This window comes from Zootoca vivipara, chromosome 11 (assembly GCF_963506605.1).
Source record: "Zootoca vivipara chromosome 11, rZooViv1.1, whole genome shotgun sequence".
In the NCBI taxonomy this organism is placed as follows: Eukaryota; Metazoa; Chordata; class Lepidosauria; order Squamata; family Lacertidae; genus Zootoca; species Zootoca vivipara.
This window is the reverse complement of record NC_083286.1, coordinates 35,380,036-35,403,005: the sequence shown is the minus strand read 5'-3', so window position 1 is coordinate 35,403,005 and position 22,970 is coordinate 35,380,036. Positions and strand designations below refer to the sequence as shown.

General features: G+C 43.0%; 1 protein-coding gene across 1 annotated transcript in view; it reads right to left on the bottom strand.

The window, feature by feature from the left end:
* SV2C (synaptic vesicle glycoprotein 2C) overlaps positions 1 to 22,970 on the bottom strand; it is a 98,897-nt gene that overhangs the window by 30,090 nt on the left and 45,837 nt on the right. The window contains exon 4 of the mRNA XM_035100167.2: positions 21,651 to 21,802. Within this exon, the coding sequence (XP_034956058.1) occupies positions 21,651 to 21,802 (152 nt within the window). The remainder of the gene's footprint in view (positions 1 to 21,650; positions 21,803 to 22,970) is intronic.

Below are 22,970 nucleotides of genomic sequence, written 5' to 3'. Positions count from 1 at the left end.
AGGGTCAGTAGTTATTATTTAACATGTTCAACATATTGTTACAGGCCACCCCAATCTCAGCTGAGTGGTATTAAGATTACAGGGGTCTTGGCACTTTACCAGGGCTTGTGTTCCTTTGGAAGGAGCTATGACAGCGACTGTAGTGTCTTTAAGAAATATGGTTTATTGACACATATTTACACCTGAATTTAGGTGGAGGGAGTGCAGAACATTACACCACAACAGCATCTCTCGTTGTTCCCTTCATAGCTTCAGCAGGTAAAAGGAAGGAAGAGCACTCTTCCAAGCACTAGCACAGGCATCCCCAAACTGCGGCCCTCCAGATGTTTTGGCCCACAACTCCCATGATCCCTAGCTATCAGGACCAGTGGTCGGGCAAGATGGGAATTGTAGTCCAAAACAATTCCTGGAGGCCCGAAGTTTGGGGATGCCTGCACTAGCATATGTAAAGCCTGCCTGCCTTCCATCATAGAACCCAAGGTTGCACATATGGGTCTCTCATCCAGGCAAATTGGGCCTTCTTAGCTTCAGCAAATTGGATGTATCATGTGTTCTTAGACCACATTCCAGGCTTGTAGTCTTTTACAAGATCATATTTGGTAATATTTATGCTGTTTAGCTCATTCACAACTTCACATTCATTTCTTTTCTTGGCATCAACTTGTTATCACTCAACTAAAAGCAGCAGGTTTCATGCTGCATATGGTTTTTCTCATAGAAAAGATTGATTTCACTTTTCTTTTTCTTTTGTCTTCTAAAAAATTACTTCCTGCAAATGGAGATTGAAAGCTGTCTGGGAACTCTGCATGTTCTGGTTTTTTACCATCATCCTTTAAGAAATTCAAAGTCAGGCTAAAGATTAAATTGACATACAGTTGCTGGTTAGTTGACTTTGAAAAGTGAATCAATTATTTCTCTACACATTTGCCATGCACACATTCTCACAGAAAGTCTGAACTAACAAGCAAGCATCAAAAGTGAGAATTAGCAGAGTTATTAATTGCTCAATCAGATGTGAAGAAGAAGACGAAGCTGCCTTTCTTGTGCCAAACATCATATTAAAAATAAAGGAAATCACACTGGTTTACACACTAGCCCTAATTATCAATAAAATTAATCTTCATAGAAATGAACATACAGGTTAAGTAAATTCTGAATCTGCATGTACTTCTGTATCACACAGCCAATATATACAAGCTAGCAAGTCTGTTTGTCCTGCAAACAAAATCCTATGGGAAAACTCTAAAACTGCAGCTGCTACATTTACAGCACTTATCTTGGTTGCACAGGGAAGATACAGTCTGTAAAACAGAAGACCTGCATAAAACGTCTATTTTAGGCCCATGGTTTTCAAACCCACAGAACCCACAAATTATCTGGCACTATCACATGAATTAGCCACACTGAAGTAGGTAAGTTAGGATTATATTTGAGTGATTTCCAGACCAATCTTCATTGTCAGAAATTTGCTACCTTTGTTCATGCTAACTGCTTCCAGCGGGAGGCATTATACCTGTCATAGACTTGCTGTGAGACATGGCATGCCTGTGGCAAGTTTTTGTTCTCTGGAGCATTTAAATATGTTCACTAAAAGTTGTAGCACAATCACTCTTCATGCCTCTACTGCCACTGATAGGAAAACTCACAAAAGCATGGAGCCACATTACATAATGGTCTGGTTTCTGTAAGCCAAACTATGACTTACTAGAATCATGCAAACTTGCTTGCTCCCAAAGAGCAGCTTGAACCTTCCTTGGTCCTTTTAGCTCAGTGTAGTGCGGCAGCTAAACCATGCTTTGGCTTAGCATGTTGAGAGAACCTGGTCTCATGGTTAAGTTCCCTCATCAACCACAAGCTGTAGCCAAACCTTAGGACAGGCATCAGCAAACTGCGGCCCTCCAGATGTTTTGGCCTACAACTCCCATGATCCCTAGCTAACAGGATCAGTGATGGGAATTGTAGTCCAAAACATCTGGAGGGCTGAAGTTTGGGGATGCCTGCCTTAGGAGTTCAAGCATTCACTCATCATCATGGTTTGACTTATCATTACGTGTGAACACAGCCAGGGATTGTAAATAAACACTATGGGAGAATTTCCATGGGGCTGCATACTGGTAACTTTCCTCTATCAAGTCTTATTTTTAAGATTTTATTTTTAACTCTTTCTTTTAAGAGTGACTGCAGGAAAGAACCTTCTGCCGCTCCAGTATAGCTGGTCATACATTCTGATGCAAACATTGTAATTCATTCTAAAGCTAACACAAAGTCACAAAATGTCATTTTTGTACTACAGAAGTTGGCAGCAACCTGGGATAAACCTGATTCCCAAAAGCAATTCCACTTCGCAAGCTGATTCTTTTACATCAAGCAAGTTATACTGATATAAAAAGTGACTACAGATGAAAGCAAACAATATCCTCTGACTTCCTCTATAGCTCCACAATCCAAACAAATATAAAAACCAACCATTCAATACCTACAGACCTAGACACCTATAGTTCCAAGGGCTTGATTCAGAGGATTCCTAATGATTGTGTCAGATGTTTCCTTCTCTCTCTTCCCTGTAATTAAGCTTTTGCTTTGCTCCCAAGTCTGAAATGTTTCACGTGCAGTTTTGAAATAGTATAATTACCAAAAAAAAATCCCAACAGGGAATAACATTTGCCGCTTATTCAATCCTGACAAGTCTGCTCTCCTTCATGTTTCCATATTACGGTAGGGTAGCGAGCCAGTGTCTTTTTTAAAAAGTGTTCTTTAAAAAGTATTCTTAATACACAGAAGAACCAAACATACATTTCTACAGGGTTGTGACTCCAGTCCATGAAGAGTAATAACAATAAATGTGTCACAATAAATGTGCAAGTCATTAAGATGCCATTAGACTCTTCGTTAATTTTTGCTGCAACAGACTAACACGGCTGCCCTTCTTGAGACAGACATTTTAGAACTGATTCTAAAAATGTATGCCAAATGTATTTATCTGAAGATAAACTATGGTGCCAAATGTAGATACGTTATTGGATTCTGACCAGTTTGCATCCACCACCCTTTCATTATGACACAACAGGAAGATATATGTGTTCTTTGTCTGATTCATTCAGAAGGCAATGCAGCTCTGCAGACTTAAACTTCACCCTTGCTCTCTGCAAATGCTGAATTCCAAAGTCATTAATCTTGAAAACAGCAGCAAGTTCCAAGGGGCGACGGGTTGTTAAAACAATAGCCCAAGTGCATCCTGGGAACAGTTTTCTCAGGCTGTGGCGTAAAATAAAACCTACAGTAACTGCATTTTTCAGCCTCTGCAGCAGCTTCACATTGAATATCACCTTCTCACTCTACTGATTACAAGAAATGACCAAATGAATCACCTAACCTACAATGACAGATTACAGAATGGTATTAGCGTAGGACAGATCAATGGCAATGGAAGAATGTACAAAGATTCTAATTTACATAGAATCACTTACTTAAAACATTAAGCCAAAGGCTGTGCAAGTGGCTTTCTCTTAAATATGTTTTTTTTCATTTTCAACATATTTGTTAAAACAGAATAAGGGAAATTTCTGCAGAATGTACTAGTATTTTGCAACGAAGAAATTATTGCTAATGAATTCTGCAGATGAATATATGTGAAATTGTCATGTCATAACTGATCCAATTTAAATGTTTGTGCAAACAAACCAAGATTTGGAAACCAATAACAAAATGTGGCAGCAAATTGTGGTTTGTTTGGAGTGATACCCAGTTCAGATATAATGCTAAACCAGGGATTGTGAATGCGACATGTTCCTCCAGTACGCTAGCAAGAAGGAGCTACCTTCAGAGTAAAAACAAAACAAAACATTAATTGTGGTTTAACATGACCTCCAAACAAAGCTATTGAATGATCTGTTAGGACTGTGCCAGAGGTTCTCCTGTGAACATTTTCAGTGTTGAGAAAGCACCTTTGTGGGCTCTCAAAACATTTCATGAAAGAACACCAAAGGCATAGGAAAACCAATAACAGCAATACTTCTCTTGATTTGGACAGGTTAGGCTTTTCTGAACCTTTTTGCACTAGCTTCAAAGACTTTACTATACTTCAGATACAAGGCTAAATCCACCCTGTGTGCCTGCCCAGGCTTGGAAAACTGGTCAACATCAACTGGTAGAAGCTGTTACTACTGCTATTTTTACTGCTATGTTCTTGCACGGTTTAATTTGTTGATGAGTGGTTTCTTATTTATGAAGTATGATTTATGAAGTAGAATTTGTAAGTTGCCTTGAATGCTAAGGAGAGAAGCTAAGAGGAGATAAAAATTATGTAAATTAATCAATAAATCTTAACAGAGCTGCATGTTTTAATTACTCCTTCATCCACCCACCCTTCATTTAGGAAATCTGACCTGAAATATTTTTATTCATATTGTTATCACTATGAGGGGCACAAACTGAAGAGAGTTATTAGAAAGAGCAGAATTACAGGATTAATGTGTTACATATATATATTCAGGGAAGTTTTCTAAACAGCCACTGGGTGGCACCCTTATAGCATTCAGATCAGTACTGATTCTGACTCTTTAGTAAGGTCTGTGTACAGGCTCCAGTTCACTCTGCATCCAGTGTGCTTCCACCACTGGTTTGTGAAGCCGTGTAAACACAACTCAGTCACAATCCGTATCCATCCTGTCATTTCTTATGAAATACAATGTTTTGAAGCATTTGCTGCCAAACAACCTCAACCTGAATTGAGAAAAAGAAAGACCTAAGCTGCATTTTAAGCCATTAATATTTACCCAGTTTAAGATACGTTGTTGGGAAAACTACTGGTTTATTACAGTAAGTCAGCCTACATCCTGAGTATACTAAATAACTAAACTTTTTTGGTTAAGGCTGAAATACTCTGACACGGACAGAAGTTGAGAGACACTCCTGATGGAATTAGAGGTTTCGTTCAGTATCTTAAATAATACTGAATTACAACAAGAGTGTTGTCAACTGAATAAACAACTGGAACAATACTAATATTCTGACAGATCAGTTATAGTCTAAATTAAGGTTTGTTCCTTGGCTACATTTTCTGTAAACAGAAAACTAGCATAGCAGGAAGAAGGGAAGGCTGGAATCTATGTCTCTGACATAACTTTCTACCGTGTTTCCCCCTTTTTAAGACGTAGTCATAATATAAGACGTAGCAGGATTTTCAAGCATTTGAGAAATATAAGCCACACCCCGAAAATAAGCCATACCTAAGACGGCCCTGGATAGAGCTCCTGAGGGTGGCCAGCCTCGCTATCGCCACCTCCGCTACTGCTGCCACCCCGCACGCTCTTCGTCCCCCTGTTGTTGTTTTAGTTAGTTTCTCCCCGCTGCAGCGTCTGCCGGGTCCCACATGCTGAAGCGCGGGCAGATAAAGGTTCGCTCCGCATAGGATCGGCCTGCCGCGGCTGCAGAGCGGAGCACCGAGCCAGCGGCCTAGCCTCTTTCTCTTTTTTTGCCCAGCTGAGGAGGCCTGCAGCCCCGCCGCCGGAATCGGCGGCTGCAGGGCAGAGCGCTCCGCAGCGCCGAGCGCTCGGAGAGCCTTGCAGCGGGCGGAGCGCCGAGCCAACAGCCTGGCCTCTTCCTGCCCCAGCCGAGGTGGTCTGCCGCCCCGCCGTCAGAATCGGCGGCTGCAGAGCGGAGCGCTCCGCAGCGCCGAGTGCGCGGAGCGCCCTGCAGCTGGCGGAGCGCCGAGCCAGCGGCCTGGCCTCTTCCTGGCCCGGCCGAGGAGACCTGCCGCCCCGCCATTGGAATCGGCGGCTGCAGGGCGGAGCGCTCCGCAGCGCCGAGCGCTCGGAGCGTCCTGCAGCGGGCGGAGCGCCGAGCCAACAGCCTGGCCTCTTCCTGCCCCAGCCGAGGTGGTCTGCCGCCCCGCCGTCAGAATCGGCGGCTGCAGAGCGGAGCGCTCCGCAGCGCCGAGTGCGCGGAGCGCCCTGCAGCTGGCGGAGCACCGAGGAGACCTGCCGCCCCGCCATTGGAATCGGCGGCTGCAGGGCGGAGCGCTCTGCAGCGCCGAGCGCTCGGAGCGTACTGCAGCGGGCGGAGCGCCGAGCCAACAGCCTGGCCTCTTCCTGCCCCAGCCGAGGAGGTCTGCCGCCCCGCCGCCGGAATCGGCGGCTGCAGAGCGGAGCGCTCTGCAGCGCCGAGTGCTCGGAGCGCCCTGCAGCGGGCGGAGCGCCGAGCCAGCGGCCTGGCCTCTTCCTGGCCCAGCCAAGGAGACCTGCCGCCCCGCCGCTGGAATCGGCGGCTGCAGGGCGGAGCGCTCCGCAGCGCCGAGCGCCCGGCAGCGCTGGGCAGAGCAAAGAGCCAGCGACCTGTCACCTCGGTGCCTGGAACCTGCTGCTGCTGCGCAGAGCGCCCAGCAGCACCATGCAGAGCACCCAGCAGCACCCCGAGCCCTCGGCCCGGCCCGGCCAAGGAGGCCTTAAGGTACCATAAAAACATAATTAAAAAATTAAGACATCCCCTGAAAATAAGACACCGTGTGTTTTTTTGAGGAAAAAAAGTTATAAGACGGTGTCTTAAAAAAGGGGAAACACGGTATATACGTAAAGGTTTTATTGTATCGTGGATTATTCGCTCATTTGAGCACACACATGCTCTCTACAATGGGACAGTCAAGAAACGGGTTTACCTCCTCCTCAGAAGTTTGTGAAAACTAGGGCTGTGTCTGGCTCTCTTGTTACTATTAGTTTCTAATGTTAACAAGCAATGGCAATGCAATAATAAAAGAAGGCAGTAATGCTTTTAAACGTTTGCCCTCATCTGGGATTATTTATGAAAACATATTGAATTTCTACTTCAGGATCAGTTTGCTGACATTTAAAAGCAATTATGGCTTTTGGAAACATTTCCCCAGAAATCTAAATTGGATACCTCAGCTATTATTAAAAATTGAGTGCCAGAGCTATTGTTAATACACAGGAGAGAAGCTGGAGCCACTTAGAATTAAATCAGGTACCCATTTAGTACTTTGCATTCAGAACTATGAGAAGCCCAGGAGGACTCCCATAGAGGCCGTGTTGCTCTCAACGCAAAGATAACAGGGGTAACTATGTGAATAACCATTAAAAGTGTGTTTGATGTTATTTATCCCCACTGCGATGGTGTCCAATGCCTCAGTGTTCCACATTCTACACATGGAGAACTGGAGCCTAGAACAATACCGGTAGGACTACAGTCGCTGGGAATACATGAACAAAACATGAACCCATGTCTCTCAATCCAACTCTAGTCCCCTATCCACAACACTGCAGCTAATCTGATGTATCTTTGCTTGAGTCAGGTGTGGATATAATGAGCCATGACTGAGTTCCTGGTTTGCTGAGCAGACATGCATATAAAGCACAACTGCATGATTTCCATGCCAGGAAATCACTGCAGGCAAGCACTCCCACAGTAGAAAATGATTATATGGGAACAGAGGCAAAAGAACAGCAATTTACTAACCAGCTTGTGAAACTACTTGGCTTTGTCATTACAATTCTTCTTTTTCATCACCTTCAACATGAAAAATTCTGCACCATCTATTCTCTGCTGTGCTCACCTTTTCTTTAAATTGTATCTTTTGCTCTCTTAATTCTAAAAAGGCATATCCCAGTTCAACTACCCAGGGCTGTAGGGTTTTTTTTGGGGGGGGGTTGTTATTGTTGTTAAATTCCACTCCAATTCAACTCATAAAAGGTAAAGGGACCCCTGACCGTTAGGTCCAGTCGTGGACAACTCTGGGGTTGTGGCGCTCATCTCGTTTTATTGGCCAAAGGAGCTGGCGTACATGTGGCCAGCATGACTAAGCTGCTTTTGGCGAACCAGAGCAGCGTACAGAAACGCCATTTACCTTCCCACCACAGTGGTACCTATTTATCTACTTACACTTTGACGTGCTTTCGAACTGCTAGGCTGGCAGGAGCAGGGACTGAGCAATGGGAGCTCACCCCATTGTGGGGATTCGAACCGCCGACCTTCTGATCAGCAAGCCCTAGGCTCTGTGGTTTAGACCACAGTGCCACCCACATTCCCAATTCAACTCATAGTAGTACATTAGTCTTTAGCTGGTGGGTCACAGCCTGACCTAAGGCAGGTCATCGCAGGACTACTGCTGTACAAATTTCTTGAACTTAGTAAACATCTCACATTCATGAAGATGCCTACAAGAGGATGCATTATATTTGAGATTTGCACTCCATAACAAAATGGGTTATGGCCATGCAGTCTTACTGCTGTCACTGAGAAAGTGCATTGAACCCAAACTGCTTTATCTGCGGATGGGAAGATGCTCCACTTTTAGAAGCATTTTCTCCTCTGCAGATATCCTTATAACGACAAATCAGCTGACTGGCAGATATAGAAAGCATCTTTTGAAGGCATGCTGCCAGCTCCAATGAGCACAGAAAGCACATCTTTAAAGAAGGTGGCTGTAACCATTGACCAGCAGTTACTGCAACCTCCTTTGAATATTAACAGGTGTTAGTCACCTGTCATCATTATCACATCAGATGATTGACATAAGGGTGTTCCTGCCCATCCATCAATATTGACAGGGGGTGCATATAAGGATCCACTGTCTGGATCCAATTTCCCATCCCTGCCTTACCTCTAAGCTATTGCCCTTCCCCTAAATAACCTAGACAACTAATAATGTGCAAGTTAACACACCTAAGCACACGTAACTTGTTCGGAATTATCCCTCACTGATTTTCTACTGGTCTTTGCATTTGTGCTCAGAAATGTGAAAGGAGCATGGAAGTAACAAATTAGTGCAAGTGGAGTCAATTGCACTATTAGGGCTCAATGCAGATATACCTTCAGTCCATTTCAGTAGCTTCACTTGATTATGGCATCTGTTCCTCCTCACAGAATTTAATTTAAAAGAAATTGCTCACTCAGTAGCTGCACATATGTAAAATGTATTTTATCCTACAACTTCAGCCAAGAAAGCAATGTCAGAATGAGTCCCCCCCCCAACTTGCTTTAGGGCAGGGATAGGGTACCTGTGCCCCACACAGATGTTGTCAAACACAACTTCCATCAGCCCCAACAAGCATAACAAATAGTCATGGGAATTGTGTTCAAACAACATCTGGAGGGCTAAAGGTTCCCCATCCCTGCTTAAAGACACATTCTCATTAAATGGAATCATTACCAGTAACCAAAATGGTGTTGCACACCACCCCAATCTCCAAGTGGTGCATGTTTCTAGGGTGTCTGGGTGCTTACCCAGGGATCATTTTTCCTTTGGGGATATGAGACACTGCAGAGACTGTGATGCCTTTGGGTATCTATAGTTTATTTACGCATATATACAACCTGGGGTTCACAGCATCAGCGCCCCAAGAGGGTCTTGTTTCTCTCACAGCCACAAGAAATCAATCACCATGCTCTGCCTTCTCTGGCTTTCCAGCCTGCAGCTTTACTCCTCAGTCACATCACAGCCAACTCCTAAATGCTTGACTCTGTCTTTGTCCTTCTAACTATCTAAGAGCTGGAAGAGGTGCCCATCTGGCACAGAGCCCCGACTCTTCTGCTCTCGTAATAGCAGATCACTTTTCCTTTGTTTTCTTAATGTCCTTTCACCCAGGCAATTACCTGAACACAGGAAGCCAGCCTGGCTTACATTTTAACACTGGCTGGGTCCATGGGTTAGAATGGGTCTGGCACCCACAAACTCATAACACTCTATTTGGGGGGGGGTATTTAAAAAATTGCCCAAACAACCTCCTTTGGGTTGCCAACCTACTTTGGAATGTCATTTCCTATGAAGTGTGCTTGCCCCCTTCCCACGACCACCACTTTGCTGGTCTTTAGAAGGATTTTAAAGGCTTATTTATTCTACGCTACATTTGGTTAAATTTAGAGCAGCATGCTTTTGACTGAAGTTTTCATTGCTACCGGTACTTTCTTGTTTGTTATTTTAATTATCCATGTATTGGATGTACAATGTACAACAAGTAAGTTGTAATCTGCTTTGTGAAGGTTTTTACCTTTAAAAGTTGGCTAGAAATCTAATTGATGGATTGATTCATTCTCCTTTTTTATATTTTAGCACTGGAGTTGGTTTTGGTGCAAACATGTTCATTTACTAGAGGGAAACTGATCCCTTAGAGAAAGTCAAGTGTACTACAAGACCCTCTGGAGAAAAAGGCTGCCATCTGTGCCACTCTGGCAGGTGTAAAAGGTGAAATGGTTGGTTCATTAGGAGGCTATTAATGACTAGAAAACACAAGGTCCTGCTTCCCTTACTAAAGGGAAATTAACACGGGAGGGGGGGGGTATGTAATTGGAGAGTTGAGCTACAACTCAGACACCGCTCTAATTTTCCACCTCTATAGCAAGTCTTTAACCAAAGCAATTCTTTCATATGCAGATTTTTTCCAAAGACAAAGCAAATAAGAGTTGCTCATGAAAACTAGTATGGAAGAATTAAGAGATAATTTCATATCACCTCCCTGTCGGGCTGCCTGTTTTCATTTAGCCTCAACAGTACAGAGAATGTGGTAAAAGAGTAATCAACACACACACAAAATCCAAATGTAACAAAATCCATAAATGGCCAATACTTTTTAGGAGGCTAACCAAAATGTCACACAATAGCGAGCAAGGTTTGGAACTGTTACCTAGGTTTGATGTTAACCAAAATAATGGGACAGGAAGGGGAAGGGCAGGGGAAATGGCAGTGTTAAAGTCACAAAGTCTGCGGTGTCTTACACTTGAGATGGGGTTTAGAAAGATGTAACTGACTTAATAATTTAGGCTCTTCAGGTGGTGCTGTGGTTAAACCACTGAGCCTAGGGCTTGCTGATCAGAAGGTCGGCGGTTCGAATCCCTGTGACGGGGTGAGCTCCCGTTGCTTGGTCCCAGCTCCTGCCAACCTAGCAGTTCGAAAGCACCTCAAAATGCAAGTAGATAAATAGGAACCGCTACAGCGGGAAGGTAAACGGCGTTTCCATGTGCTGCTCTGGTTTGCCAGAAGCGGCTTTGTCATGCTGGCCACATGACCTGGAAGCTGTACGCCGGCTCCCTCGGCCAATAATGCGAGATGAGCACACAACCCCAGAGTCGGTCATGACTGGACCTAATGGTCAGGGGTCCCTTTACCTTTACATGCTATAGATCATTGTCAAACAAATACATACACAAAACAAAACCAAAATAAATAAACCAGAAGTATGTGAATACATGGAAGGTAGCACCTGGAACTATTTATAGCATAGACATAATGGTTATACAAGGCAAGGGTGCAAAACATGAACCCTATTATACCAGGGGAAAGTAATTAAAGGATTCAAACACCCCATGTGTCACTATATCAGCCATATTCATTTCATAGGCCAAAGGGGGTCCTTGGTCATGTTCTTCCTAGCTTACAAATTAAATAAAGCCAGACCACAAACCTACATACTGTACATGCATACTTATATCTGTATGCCACCTTTCCACAGTTCAAACCCTGCTCAAGGTGGCTTACAACATGGGAGCATGTGGCGCTGTGGTCTAATAATAATAATAATAATAATAATAATAATAATTTATTATTTATACCCTGCCTATCCGGCTGGGTTTCCCCGGCCACTCTGGGCGGCTTCCAACAGAGATTAAAATACATTAAAATATCACACATTAAAAACTTCCCTAAGGAGAGCTGCCTTCAGATGTTTTCTGAATGTCAGGTAGTTGTTTATCTCTTTAACATCTGATGGGAGGGCATTCCACAGGGCAGATGCCACTACCGAGAAGGCCCTCTGCCTGGTTCTCTGTAACTTTGCTTCTCACAGTGAGGGAACTGCCAGAAGGCCCTCGGCACTGGACCTCAGTGTCCGGGCAGAACGCTGGGGGTGGAGACACTCCTTCAGGTATACTGGGTCGAGGCCATTTAGGGCTTTAAAGGTCAGCACCAACACTTTGAATTGTGCTCAGAAACGTATTGGGAGCCAATGTAGGTCTTTCAGGACCAGTGTTATATGGTCTCGGCGGCCACTCCCAGTCACCAGTCTAGCTGCCGCATTCTGGATTAGTTGTAGTTTCCGGGTCACCTTCAAAGGTAGCCCCACGTAGAGCGCATTGCAGTAGTCCAAGTTGGAGATAACTACAGCATGCACCACTCTGGCGAGACAATCTGCAGGCAGGTAGGGACATATGTCACTAGGCACTAACTATTCTGTTATTTATCTGCTGGTCTTAGTCAGACAACAAATTGCAAAGAAGGCATGGTGATTACTTTTACATGGGTTCATACCTGTTGATGATCACATGTAAGCTTTTAAATTGCACCAGAAGTTTAAGCAAAAATATTTACAACATACCTGCTCATTAAAAATCAAACAAACAAACAAACTTTATTGGCATACAAAGAAGACAGGAACATATGAATCAAAACATATGCTTTGAGATCAAACTATACAGCTCTAATAAGGTTAAAAAGTACCACTCAGGTCTTATGACGACGTAGTTTCATGGCATTGCTCAGATATTTTGCTACTTTCTCCATACTATCATGCCTTCAGCTATTCAATAAAAAGGAAACCCTGTAGGAGTCAAAACACCTTAACCACTCCTTCAACACGGGGCTCAAACATTTGTCGCGAATTACTGCATAAAATGGACAGTAAACAAGGGATGTACAATGGTCTTGAACTGTCCTAGACCACAAGGACAATACCTCCCTGAACATGGAACCTTCAAGAACATTCCCTGCAGAATGGCAGACGGCATAACGCTAAACCTTGCAAGGGAAAAAGCTCCACATTGGTGAAGATTATATAGGTAGATATGGAGTGACCTTGTCAAACAAAGGTAGGATCCCTAACCCCAGTGGTGAACAAGATTTGTCTGGGCGTATGAGTGAAAATCCAATCACATTGTGTTAGGTATCAGTCTAGACACTGCACCACACAGGCTAGTTCTAAAAAAGCAACTGGGCTGTCACTATTAAATATTTAGACTGAACTTTCGATAACAACAGTTCAAGACAGATCAGAGACAACATGAACTTGGAAAGGTAATGCTCTAATTATACAACAAAAAGGCTGAACAGGCCACTGTGGGTTAATGCTAAGCTGATACCATTGAAAATCTCATTACAAGGACTGCAGCACGTAATTGAGCTGATTCTATGGCTGAGTGAGTTAGCAGCCCCCGAGATTTATATACCCACAACATCTATGGAGAGTACTTGATTGGGTCTGGCTCAGTGCTGTTCTTCAGTCACAGCATTTTAAAATGCATAAAAATAGAGATGTAGGAATCAGCAGCAAATCGAAACTCTCTGACAGTGTCCCTCTCCTGCTCCTCTCTCCCCACTACAAAACGCAGGCTTTTGGGGTAACATCGTATACAACCAACAACAATCTGTAACAAGGAAACAGCAACTGCAATTGGAAAGCTGCACTTTGTTTTCAAAAGGTTACCTTCTAATTCCTTTGTTTGGCTATCCTTTTAGAGTGGTGTGGGGGGTGGGGTTAATGTAATTTATTTTTATAGACATGCTCATTAAACATACCTTTCTCATCAGCACAATTACATGACATGATTGGTTTGTTGTCTTGCTTTGCTTTTACTCTTAAGCAAATACTTTGATCATTTAAAACGTAACAATTTTTTCATGTAGTCACTTTGCCTTGATTTCACATGCTCTAACAAAGAGATTCATATGGTTAGGACAAAGCAAGTACAATCAAAAGGAAACCAATGCAATTTTCGAGTTGTCTAGCCTCATAATGGCATCTAGGCATTCCGTCTTAGTGACTGTAACCAGGGACGTCTTAAGCATTTCCGGTGCCGTGGTTCAAAGATCCCTCCGGCCGGCCGCCCCCCGTTTCCCAGAGTTGCTCTCCTCCCTCGGAGGCTTGGGAAGGAAGCTGCACGCCTGCCAGCCATATAGTTGGTGGGGCGCAGCTTCCATCCTAAACCTCTGCAAGGATCACTCTCCTCCCGTGGAGGCTTGGGAGGCAAGCTGCACGCCCACCAGCCATATAGTTGGTGGGGCGCAGCTTCCATCCTAAGCCTCTGCAAGGATCACTCTCCTCCCGTGGAGCCTTGGGAGGCAAGCTGCATGCCCGCCAGCCATATGGTTGATGGGGCACAGCTGGCGGGCGTGCAGGGAAAGGGGAGGCCATTGGCAAAGCCACACATCTCCCCCACTTGCTGGGGCGCCCCTGGGAGGCCAGCGCCCTGGCGCAATGTGCCAGTAAGCCCAATAGGAAAGACGGCTCTGATTGTAACCCTGGTTTAACAGCCATTTGGCGCCCAGCTTATATATCTGAGTTTCTAACACTGCCTGAAACTAAGGGTGAGAAAAGAATCACATGAACTGTCTTCCCTGAAACTAGGTGAGCATGTGGAAGGCACAATTCACACCAGAGAACATTAGTATGGTGGAGGGACATCCACTACTCATTCACCTGGTTACAGGTAGGTAGCCGTGTTGGTCTGGATCGAAGTAAAATAAAAAAATTCCTTCAGTAGCACCTTAAAGACCAACTAAGTTTTTATTTTGGTATGAGCTTTCGTGTGCATGTATCTGAAGAAGTGTGCATGCACATGAAAGCTCATACCAAAATAAAAACTTAGTTGGTCTTTAAGGTGCTACTGAAGGAATTTTTTTATTTTACTCATTCACCCACACCGTTTCAGCACTGTCCTCCAGCAGACTATACAAATTGTAGTGATGTTTAATAGCTCTGGAGAAGTGAAGAACTTTAAGAAGCTGGGACAGCAGAACTGACACAAAAGGGAGGATTTTGCTTTGCACCCAGTTTCAAACATATCTGCAAAACAAAAGAAAAGAGGCTGCGGAAAGACCTTAAATATCACTGAATTTGCAAAACAACAACAACCCAATACTAAGAAATGTGTCTCAGCCATACCTCAGATTCTTTCCTTATCATGGGATACATTTAACACATTGTTAACATCTTTGATTAATCACTTCTCCTTTCTTGATCTCAACATTTATGCCCTTCAAGACATCCTGTGTTTGGATGCCCATAAATCACTTACTTCCAAATCAAGAACGAAACACCTGTTTGGCTGACATACTATATTTTTAAAACTCAATGAATAGTATTTGGAAGGGAAATATATGTAGAATTTATGGCATGACTAGCTAAGAACACTCTTGTCATACAAGCCTAGGCATCGTCAGGCAGCTGCCAAAGACCAGCTTTCCAAAAGGGGCCAAAACTTTCTGGTGCAACCTGGAGTTGAGAGAAAGAATCAGGCCAGAGCTGCAGCAACAATGGACTTCCACTGCTGTCACAACACACACATGCAAGCAAAAACACATACAAGTTGTTGTTTGGCCCACAGACAAAGCACAAAAATACCATAAGGATAACCTCCTCCAAAGGAAAAGCTGCAGTGTTTCTTTTTTTGGGGGGGGTGTTTATAGTGGAAATCAGCCCTGAGTACTCACTGGAAGGACAGATCGTGAAGCTGAGGCTCCAATACTTTGGCCACCTCATGAGAAGAAAAGAATCCTTGGAAAAGACCCCTGATGTTGGGAAAGATTGAGGGCACATGGAGAAGGGGACGACAGAGGACGAGATGGTTGGACAGTGTTCTCAAAGCTACGAACATGAGTTTGACCAAACTGCGGGAGGCAGTGCAAGACAGGAGTGCCTGGCGTGCTATGGTCCATGGGGTCACGAAGAGTCGGACACAACTAAACAACAACAAATGTTTATAGCAACAGCCCTTGTGGCTGATTTCTCCTTTCAAATGTGTGTGCAGGGGTGGGTGGGTGAGAGAGGGGTAATCAATGATTTTCCACTGTCCCATATAGTTTGACTTTGGCACTGCCATATATACTTTGGCTTTTATTTTTAGAGGATTTCCACTCCTCATTTACCATCTCTGGGTAAGCAATTGCCCTCTTTTATTTCCTATCCAACCTATAGAATCACAGGAAAGGGTAATTACTGCGCTTACATATGAAATGTTTTCAGCGTTCATTAAGCAGATGTGCTAAAATGCTACTTAAGCTACTAACCACAGAGAAGGCAAACATTTAAATGACTGGGGTGGGGGAGACACAAAAAGAAACCCTTTGCATCATGGCAGAGAAAACACCACAAACAGATAACCAGGGGATGTAATTTGGTTTGCTTATCCTAATTTGCACAAGCATCTGTTCAAAATGCTAAAGAACTTTGGTTACAGGTAGGTAGCCGTGTTGGTCTGGATCGAAGTAAAATAAAAAAAAATTCCTTCAGTAGCACCTTAAAGACCAACTAAGTTTTTATTTTGGTATGAGCTTTCGTGTGCATGCACACTTCTTCAGATACAGTGAAATGGAAGTTTCCAGGCACTTATGTAGAGAAGGGGTGGGGAGGGGTGGGGAGGGGGAGGGGGGATCACTCAGAAGGGTGGTGGAAATGGGTGATTGACTGACTGATAGCTGTTGATGACCGCAAACGACTGCAAATGGTTTTGCATGAAAAAGCAAGGGTTGAGATGGCTGAAGATCGCTTATCATGTATAATGAGATAAAAATCCGATATCTCTGTTCAAACCAGGTCCCTCCATGGTTTTGAGCTTGGTGATAAGTTGCAATTCAGCAACTTCTCTTTCCAGTCTATTTCTGAAATTCTTTTGTAGTAAGACAGCTACTTTGAGATCTTACAAGATCTCAAAGTAGCTGTCTTACTACAAAAGAATTTCAGAAATAGACTGGAAAGAGAAGTTGCTGAATTGCAACCTATTCTGGCCTAAGCAATTCCATGGGACACATTTTCTGCAATAATGTTTCAGAACTCTGTTGTCTATACAGTGGTACCTCGGGTTACAGAGTAATACAGATGCTTCGGGTTACAGACGCTTCACATTACAGACTCGTTAACCCAGAAATAGTACCTCGGGTTAAGAACTTTGCTTCAGGATGAGAACAGAAATTGCGTGGCGGCAGCACAGCGGCAGCGGGAGGCCCCATTAGCTAAAGTGGTACATCAGGTTAAGAACAGTTTCAGGTTAAGAACAGACCTCCAGAACGAATTAAGTTCTTAACCCGAGGTACCACTGTATCCCAGTCAGCATCTCTAGTGGAACTCTTTTTTTAAAAAAAAACTACTTTTATATCAGCAATTATCTTTTATGGTTGCATCTCTTTAATTTGTTCTATAATTGTATGTTTAATTGTTGTAACCTGCCCTGGGACGTCACAGTAAAGGGCTGATGAGGTATCTTTTAAACAAACAAACAAACAAACAAACAAACAAACTGCCCACCCCACATTGGATATGTGCTTATCCATGTGTTTACGACACACAAAAGATGACTGGTTTCAGCATGCTAAACACATGTCCAATTCAGATAAGAACACAGACCTGTGTTCAAAGACTGATTCTATTCTTCATTTTACAGATATCCAATCTGGTGTTGATGCAGCAGCAGCAACTGCAGTAAATAATTTTGGAACACTTCTCCAAGGTGTGAAGTAGTTTTGGCTTCTATCTCTCAGGAAAAAGTCTGCTGTTGTGACAGCAGGGTGTGAAATCATTTCCTATTCTTTTATTATGGACCATTATAGGCACATCCCTGCCTTATGAACAACGAGATCTACCATATCAGAGAGATTCTAATCTCCCTCTAGGGACTGCAGTGGGAGGGCAGAAAAAGAACAAATAATTTGTTAACCTACAGTTCCCAGCTAAAATCACGCAAATTTTTCGCCAGTGAACTGCAGCCTATCCTAGATAACATCCGTTCTCTTCCACAGGCTGTGGTGGCTCGCTCAGTTTGACTATCCCATCGTAATATGATCACAGGTAAAAACCCTACCACCTGCACTACATACAATGATGGTAGTTGCTAATTCCATCCCCCTACTTTCCACTGCCACCATTAATTTTCCTTTATTCACATATCAACACACACAGGGTAGCTGGAGTTCAGTATGGAGCAAACAGATAAACAGACCAGGAGTGTTGAATTCTAAAATTCTAACTAATGTATTATTTCTTTAAAACATAACATGATGTAAAATAATATACAGTAATACAATACTTTGGAACCCCCTGCCTACTGAGATCAAGCAGGCCCTTTCACTGTATGCTTTCCAGTGCCTGTTAAAAACATTCCTGTTTAGACAAGCCTACCCAAATGCTTAGAAAACTGAGGTAACTTTAATCTGTTTTAGTTTTTAAAGTTTTGTATGTTTTAAAATAAGGTTGCAATTTTTAAAATTGATTTTACTGTTTTATATTGTGTGAACCACTTTTGAGGTGTAAATTTTATGACATAAATATACAACTCCCTAATGAAGTGGTACAGTAAGATACACTACACATTTCTTCTGTACTTAAAGATAAATCCTAAGGACTTGGAAGGCTAAAGCAGTGTGTGTGTGTGTGTGTGTGTAGATATATATATGCATGTTATGTGGGCATTTCAACATAAAATATAATACAAAAATATACAAATAAAATTAAAATCAAGTCCTATCAAGCTGTCAGGAGATTATGGGGTGTGGTGCTCATCATGCTTCAGGCTGAGGGAACCAGCATTTGTCCACAGGCAGCTTTCTGGGTCATGTGGCCAGCATGACTAAACCACTTCTGGCGCAACAAAACACCGTGATGGAAACCAGAGTACACAGAAACACTGCTTACCTTCCTGCCACAGCGGTACCTATTTATCTACTTGCACTGGTATACTTTTGAACTGCTAGGTTGGCAGAAGCTGGGATAGAGCAATAGGAGCTCACCCCATCATGCTGATTTGAACCGCCGACTTTCCAATCGGCAAGCCCAAGAGAGGCTCAGTGGTTTAGACCACATCGCCACCCGCTATTACCAACAGCTGGCAAAAGCCACGCTGAACAAGAAAGTTTTCAGTATGTGCTAAAATTATATCAAAGTTGGTGTGTGCCTTATTTATGAGGGGATGGCGTTCCAGAGTACGGGCACCACCACAGGAAAGGCTCTCTTCCTGGTTGTTACCAGATGGGTCTCTACAGGCTCTGGCACAATCATGAAAGTCTCTGGAGAGTATCTAAGTGATTATACAGGTCCATCTGGGAGAAGATGTTCTCTCAGGTAACCTGGTCTGGTAGCCACCAGGCATCCAGTGCAGCTCCTTCAGAAATGGTGCTCCAAATATTAAGGGGAGCCCTTCATAGAACACATTGCAGTAACTGAGTCTTAAGGTTTTCAAAGCATTGGCAATAGTGGCCAGATGATCCCTTCTTCTGAAATGCATATAACTGGTGTACCACCCAAAGCTGGTAAAAGGCACTCCTCACCACTGTGGTCACTTGGGCCTCTAGCAACAATGACAAACCCAGGAACACTCCAAGACTGTGCACATGTTCCTTCAAAGATAGTGCAACCACATTCTGAACAGGTAAAGTGCCGAATTCCCACCCTCGGGAGCCAGCCACCCACAGGATTTCCATCTGACAAGGATTCAATTTCAGTTTACTAGCACCCATCCAGCCCAACATTGCATTCAGTGTGAATTGGTACTGGAATCTCTTTAGCTCAAAGTGATACAAGGAATGATAACATACCTTCATTAAAAAAATTCAAACTCCAGTATACATAGGCTTCATCTCAATATGTACCTTAATTCATGCTAAGTGAGAGATAAACATTTGTGTTATTATGTATTGCGGAATTCTTTTCATTGGAATTTAGCTAGAACGAGGACCTTATAATTAGCTGATGCGGTTAATGCTGAAAACAATGGAGTGTCTTATTTTTCCCAAGGGAACTTCCAGGTGGAATATTCCTCAAGAGGTAAGCACATGGATTCACTACACCTGATGCCATAAAGCCACATGAGAATTGTGCAGATTCCAGTGGTGATTCCTGCTAGGCTGTGCGTAGTCCAATATAATGCCATGTTAAGGGACAGAGGCATGTGATCTTGTGAATTGTGTTGCTCCCCCAACTCTTTTTGCGTGTGGAACATTATTTCCAATCAGGACCAGCCCCAGACATTTTGGCACCTGAGGCAAACCCTAAAGTGGTGCCCCCTCCCATCAGGGAAGAAAATCTACATCAGGAAGAAGTGGGGAATAAATATCTACATCTGGAACAAGGAGGGAACAAAGTCTACATCTGGAACAAGGGGGGGCAGGTGAAGATCTACATCGGGAAATGGGAAAATCAAATCAATGTTATCAACTTCAATTCCTTGAAAGGCCGTCATGGATGGTAAAGGGGCCTGCTCTGAATCACACCAGGCAGGTGAAGAGTTCAGCAGACCCCAGAAATGAGTCCTGTCATTTCATCCCTAGGGATGGGAGGAGACCACTGTAGAGGCAGCATGGAGGCAGGCAGCTAATTAAGAGGCAGCAGATCCAGCCTCCAAGAAACACACGGCAGTGGCGGCAGCAGGCTATGCATTCCTTGCCTCATGGGTGGGTTGTCCTTTCCCAATATATATGATTCTCCCCTAAACTGCAAAAGCAGTATTGCCTGTATCTCCTATCTGAACACAGCCCATCATTTACTGCATCACCAAGGTCTTTAAAGCTATGTCTGTGGGTCCAACAACTTATGTCTATGTTATACCAGTTATGTTCACTCCTTAAGAGGGATCATCTGATAATCAAGTCAATTGAATGAATCATTATTGTGGCAAGTTTTTTTTGTATCTCAGCCTGCATTTCTTATGATAAGGAAGCTACATCCTTTGTAATCCATGATCTGGGGTAGCCGGTTTGACCAATGAATCTGTCACAACATTTGGAACTACCAAACAAACAAAAAACCACAGATGGGCTCCTAGATATGATACTGAAGATCAGCAATGAAAGGTTAAATTGGGCTGACTTAGAGCTGTTGGATAAGCCTCCGATTCGTCCAATGAGAAAATTAGTTCAACGCATTGCAGAAAGGTATTTTAAATACTTCTGGCTATAAAGTACTGACATTTAAAAGTTAGAGGACAACATTGCACTAAAAAATGCTAACTTATCTACATTAAAATAAAGCAAAGTAACCTTTGAAAGCAATTTATTGTAACCATGTATATAAATACATTGCCTTAAGGAAAGTTTTAAAAATGCATATTTTGTAAAAGTTAACAACTGTTGTTTACTCTTGATAATTTAAAAATGACTTTTAATTTTACTTTTATGCTTAGTTTTCATAAAGGAAGTATTGTTGCAATTATAAAATATATAAAACTTGTCATCACACCTTAGACTATTATAAAATATCTTACACTAAAAATGCATAGTAAATTAAACTGTTATGAGTATGCATATTTATATTTATAAACCCCTTTCTCTGTCAAATGACACTAGTAGAAACCAGATTTGAAAAAATATATTTGCATGGTCCTCTATAGCAAGTGAGATATACCTCTAAGCAATTGTCCAGGCCTTTTTTTCAGCGGGAACTCACTGAGCAATTATCAACATATAAGAAGCCAGAACAAAGGAACTCTTCAAAATATCCCTCCTAAACACACCCCAATGTCTGTTTATAAAGATTAAGCTAATAATATGTTAGGAACATAAAACATGTGGACAAGCCAAATCACAACAGTACTACTACCTGCTGTAAAGTGTTTGCCCCCACATTCTGCTTCTTTAAAACAATCAATTCTAACACTGAAATGTCTTGTGGCTTAGCATTTATGTACATTGATAGCAGTAGCTTAATGCAACAAAAAAATATGCTTCTTACCGTAGTGAGGGATGATTGCCCAGGCCATGGCGGATGCATAGATGCCCCCAATCATCCAAAACATGCAAAGCCAACTTAAGTGTTCTCCACGTTTTTCTCGAGCGAGAACTTCAGCAAAATAGGAGAATACAACTGGAACAGCTCCTCCAATCCTAATTGAAGACACAGAGTATAAATTGAATACAACCATAATATAAACTTTGAACAAGCACTGTGTCTTTATTTGTGTCTGTAAGGGTGCTGTTGCGGCTACTCTTGAGTAACAACGTCCGAGTCGGCTCTGTCTTTAAAAGTTTTATTGTGCATAGTATTTACAGTGCAAAGATGGTAAAGAACATGACCTCTCAGTCACTCGCAGAATCCGAGAGTAGACGCCTCCTGCTACGTGACCAGCATAAGAGCTTGGGAACCCCAAAACACCGCCTCCGACCTTACACTTCGGCGTGCGCCTTAAATCAGGCGGCAGAAGTGGGTGTCTCCTCCCCTCCACCTATTGGTCATGGTAGTGCAGGGGCTCTCCTACATCGCTGAGCCTTAACTGCTCCATCCTGCTAACTTTCTCATTTCCCCCACCTGACCCGCTGCTGCTGCTCTCATGGGCTGAGGCTCCCTGTACTTTAATGGGTGGCACACAAAACAACTATTTCACTACAACAGCCTTGTGTGTATGTAAAACTAAGTTATGGTTTGTCTAGTCAAAGTGTGGTTTGCTTCAGTGTTCGAACTCAGCCCAGCACATTAACCATTGTTTATTTTCTAGCAACCAACCATAAGGTGAAGTGTTTGTTTTGGCTTACAAACCATAGTTTGTTTTGTCTACAGTTTGATGTTTTGACTGAATGCAATAACCTTGCTTGACCATGGTTTATTTGACAATCCCACCCCAGACGCTCACCAAGCTACAGAGACATGAGGTAAGAGCATTGTGGGGGGACCCAGCTTGCTGGAGAAATGAGACATGGTTTGTTTTTTCCTCTGTTTGAAGATTTGAGGCTTGTTGAAATTAACTTAGCAAAGAAGAGAAGCAAGAGAAACAGGCTTACAACAAATCATGCCTTTGCAGCTTGGGAGAACGCAGCCACTAAATCTTTTGGTGCAGTTATGACTCAGGATATAGGCAAAACAATTCAAATAATGTCTAAGAATTATTTGACTAAACTCTGGTTCAGAAAGAAACTATACAGTTTAGTTGTTATTGCATCCTCTGTTGCATCAGGGTGTTCTTAGCCCTCATATATTGAATTTAAATGCAGAAGGCAATACAATCTCAACTGTTAAATCATTATCTCTTAATGAACTCTATCATCGTTTGGGTGAATT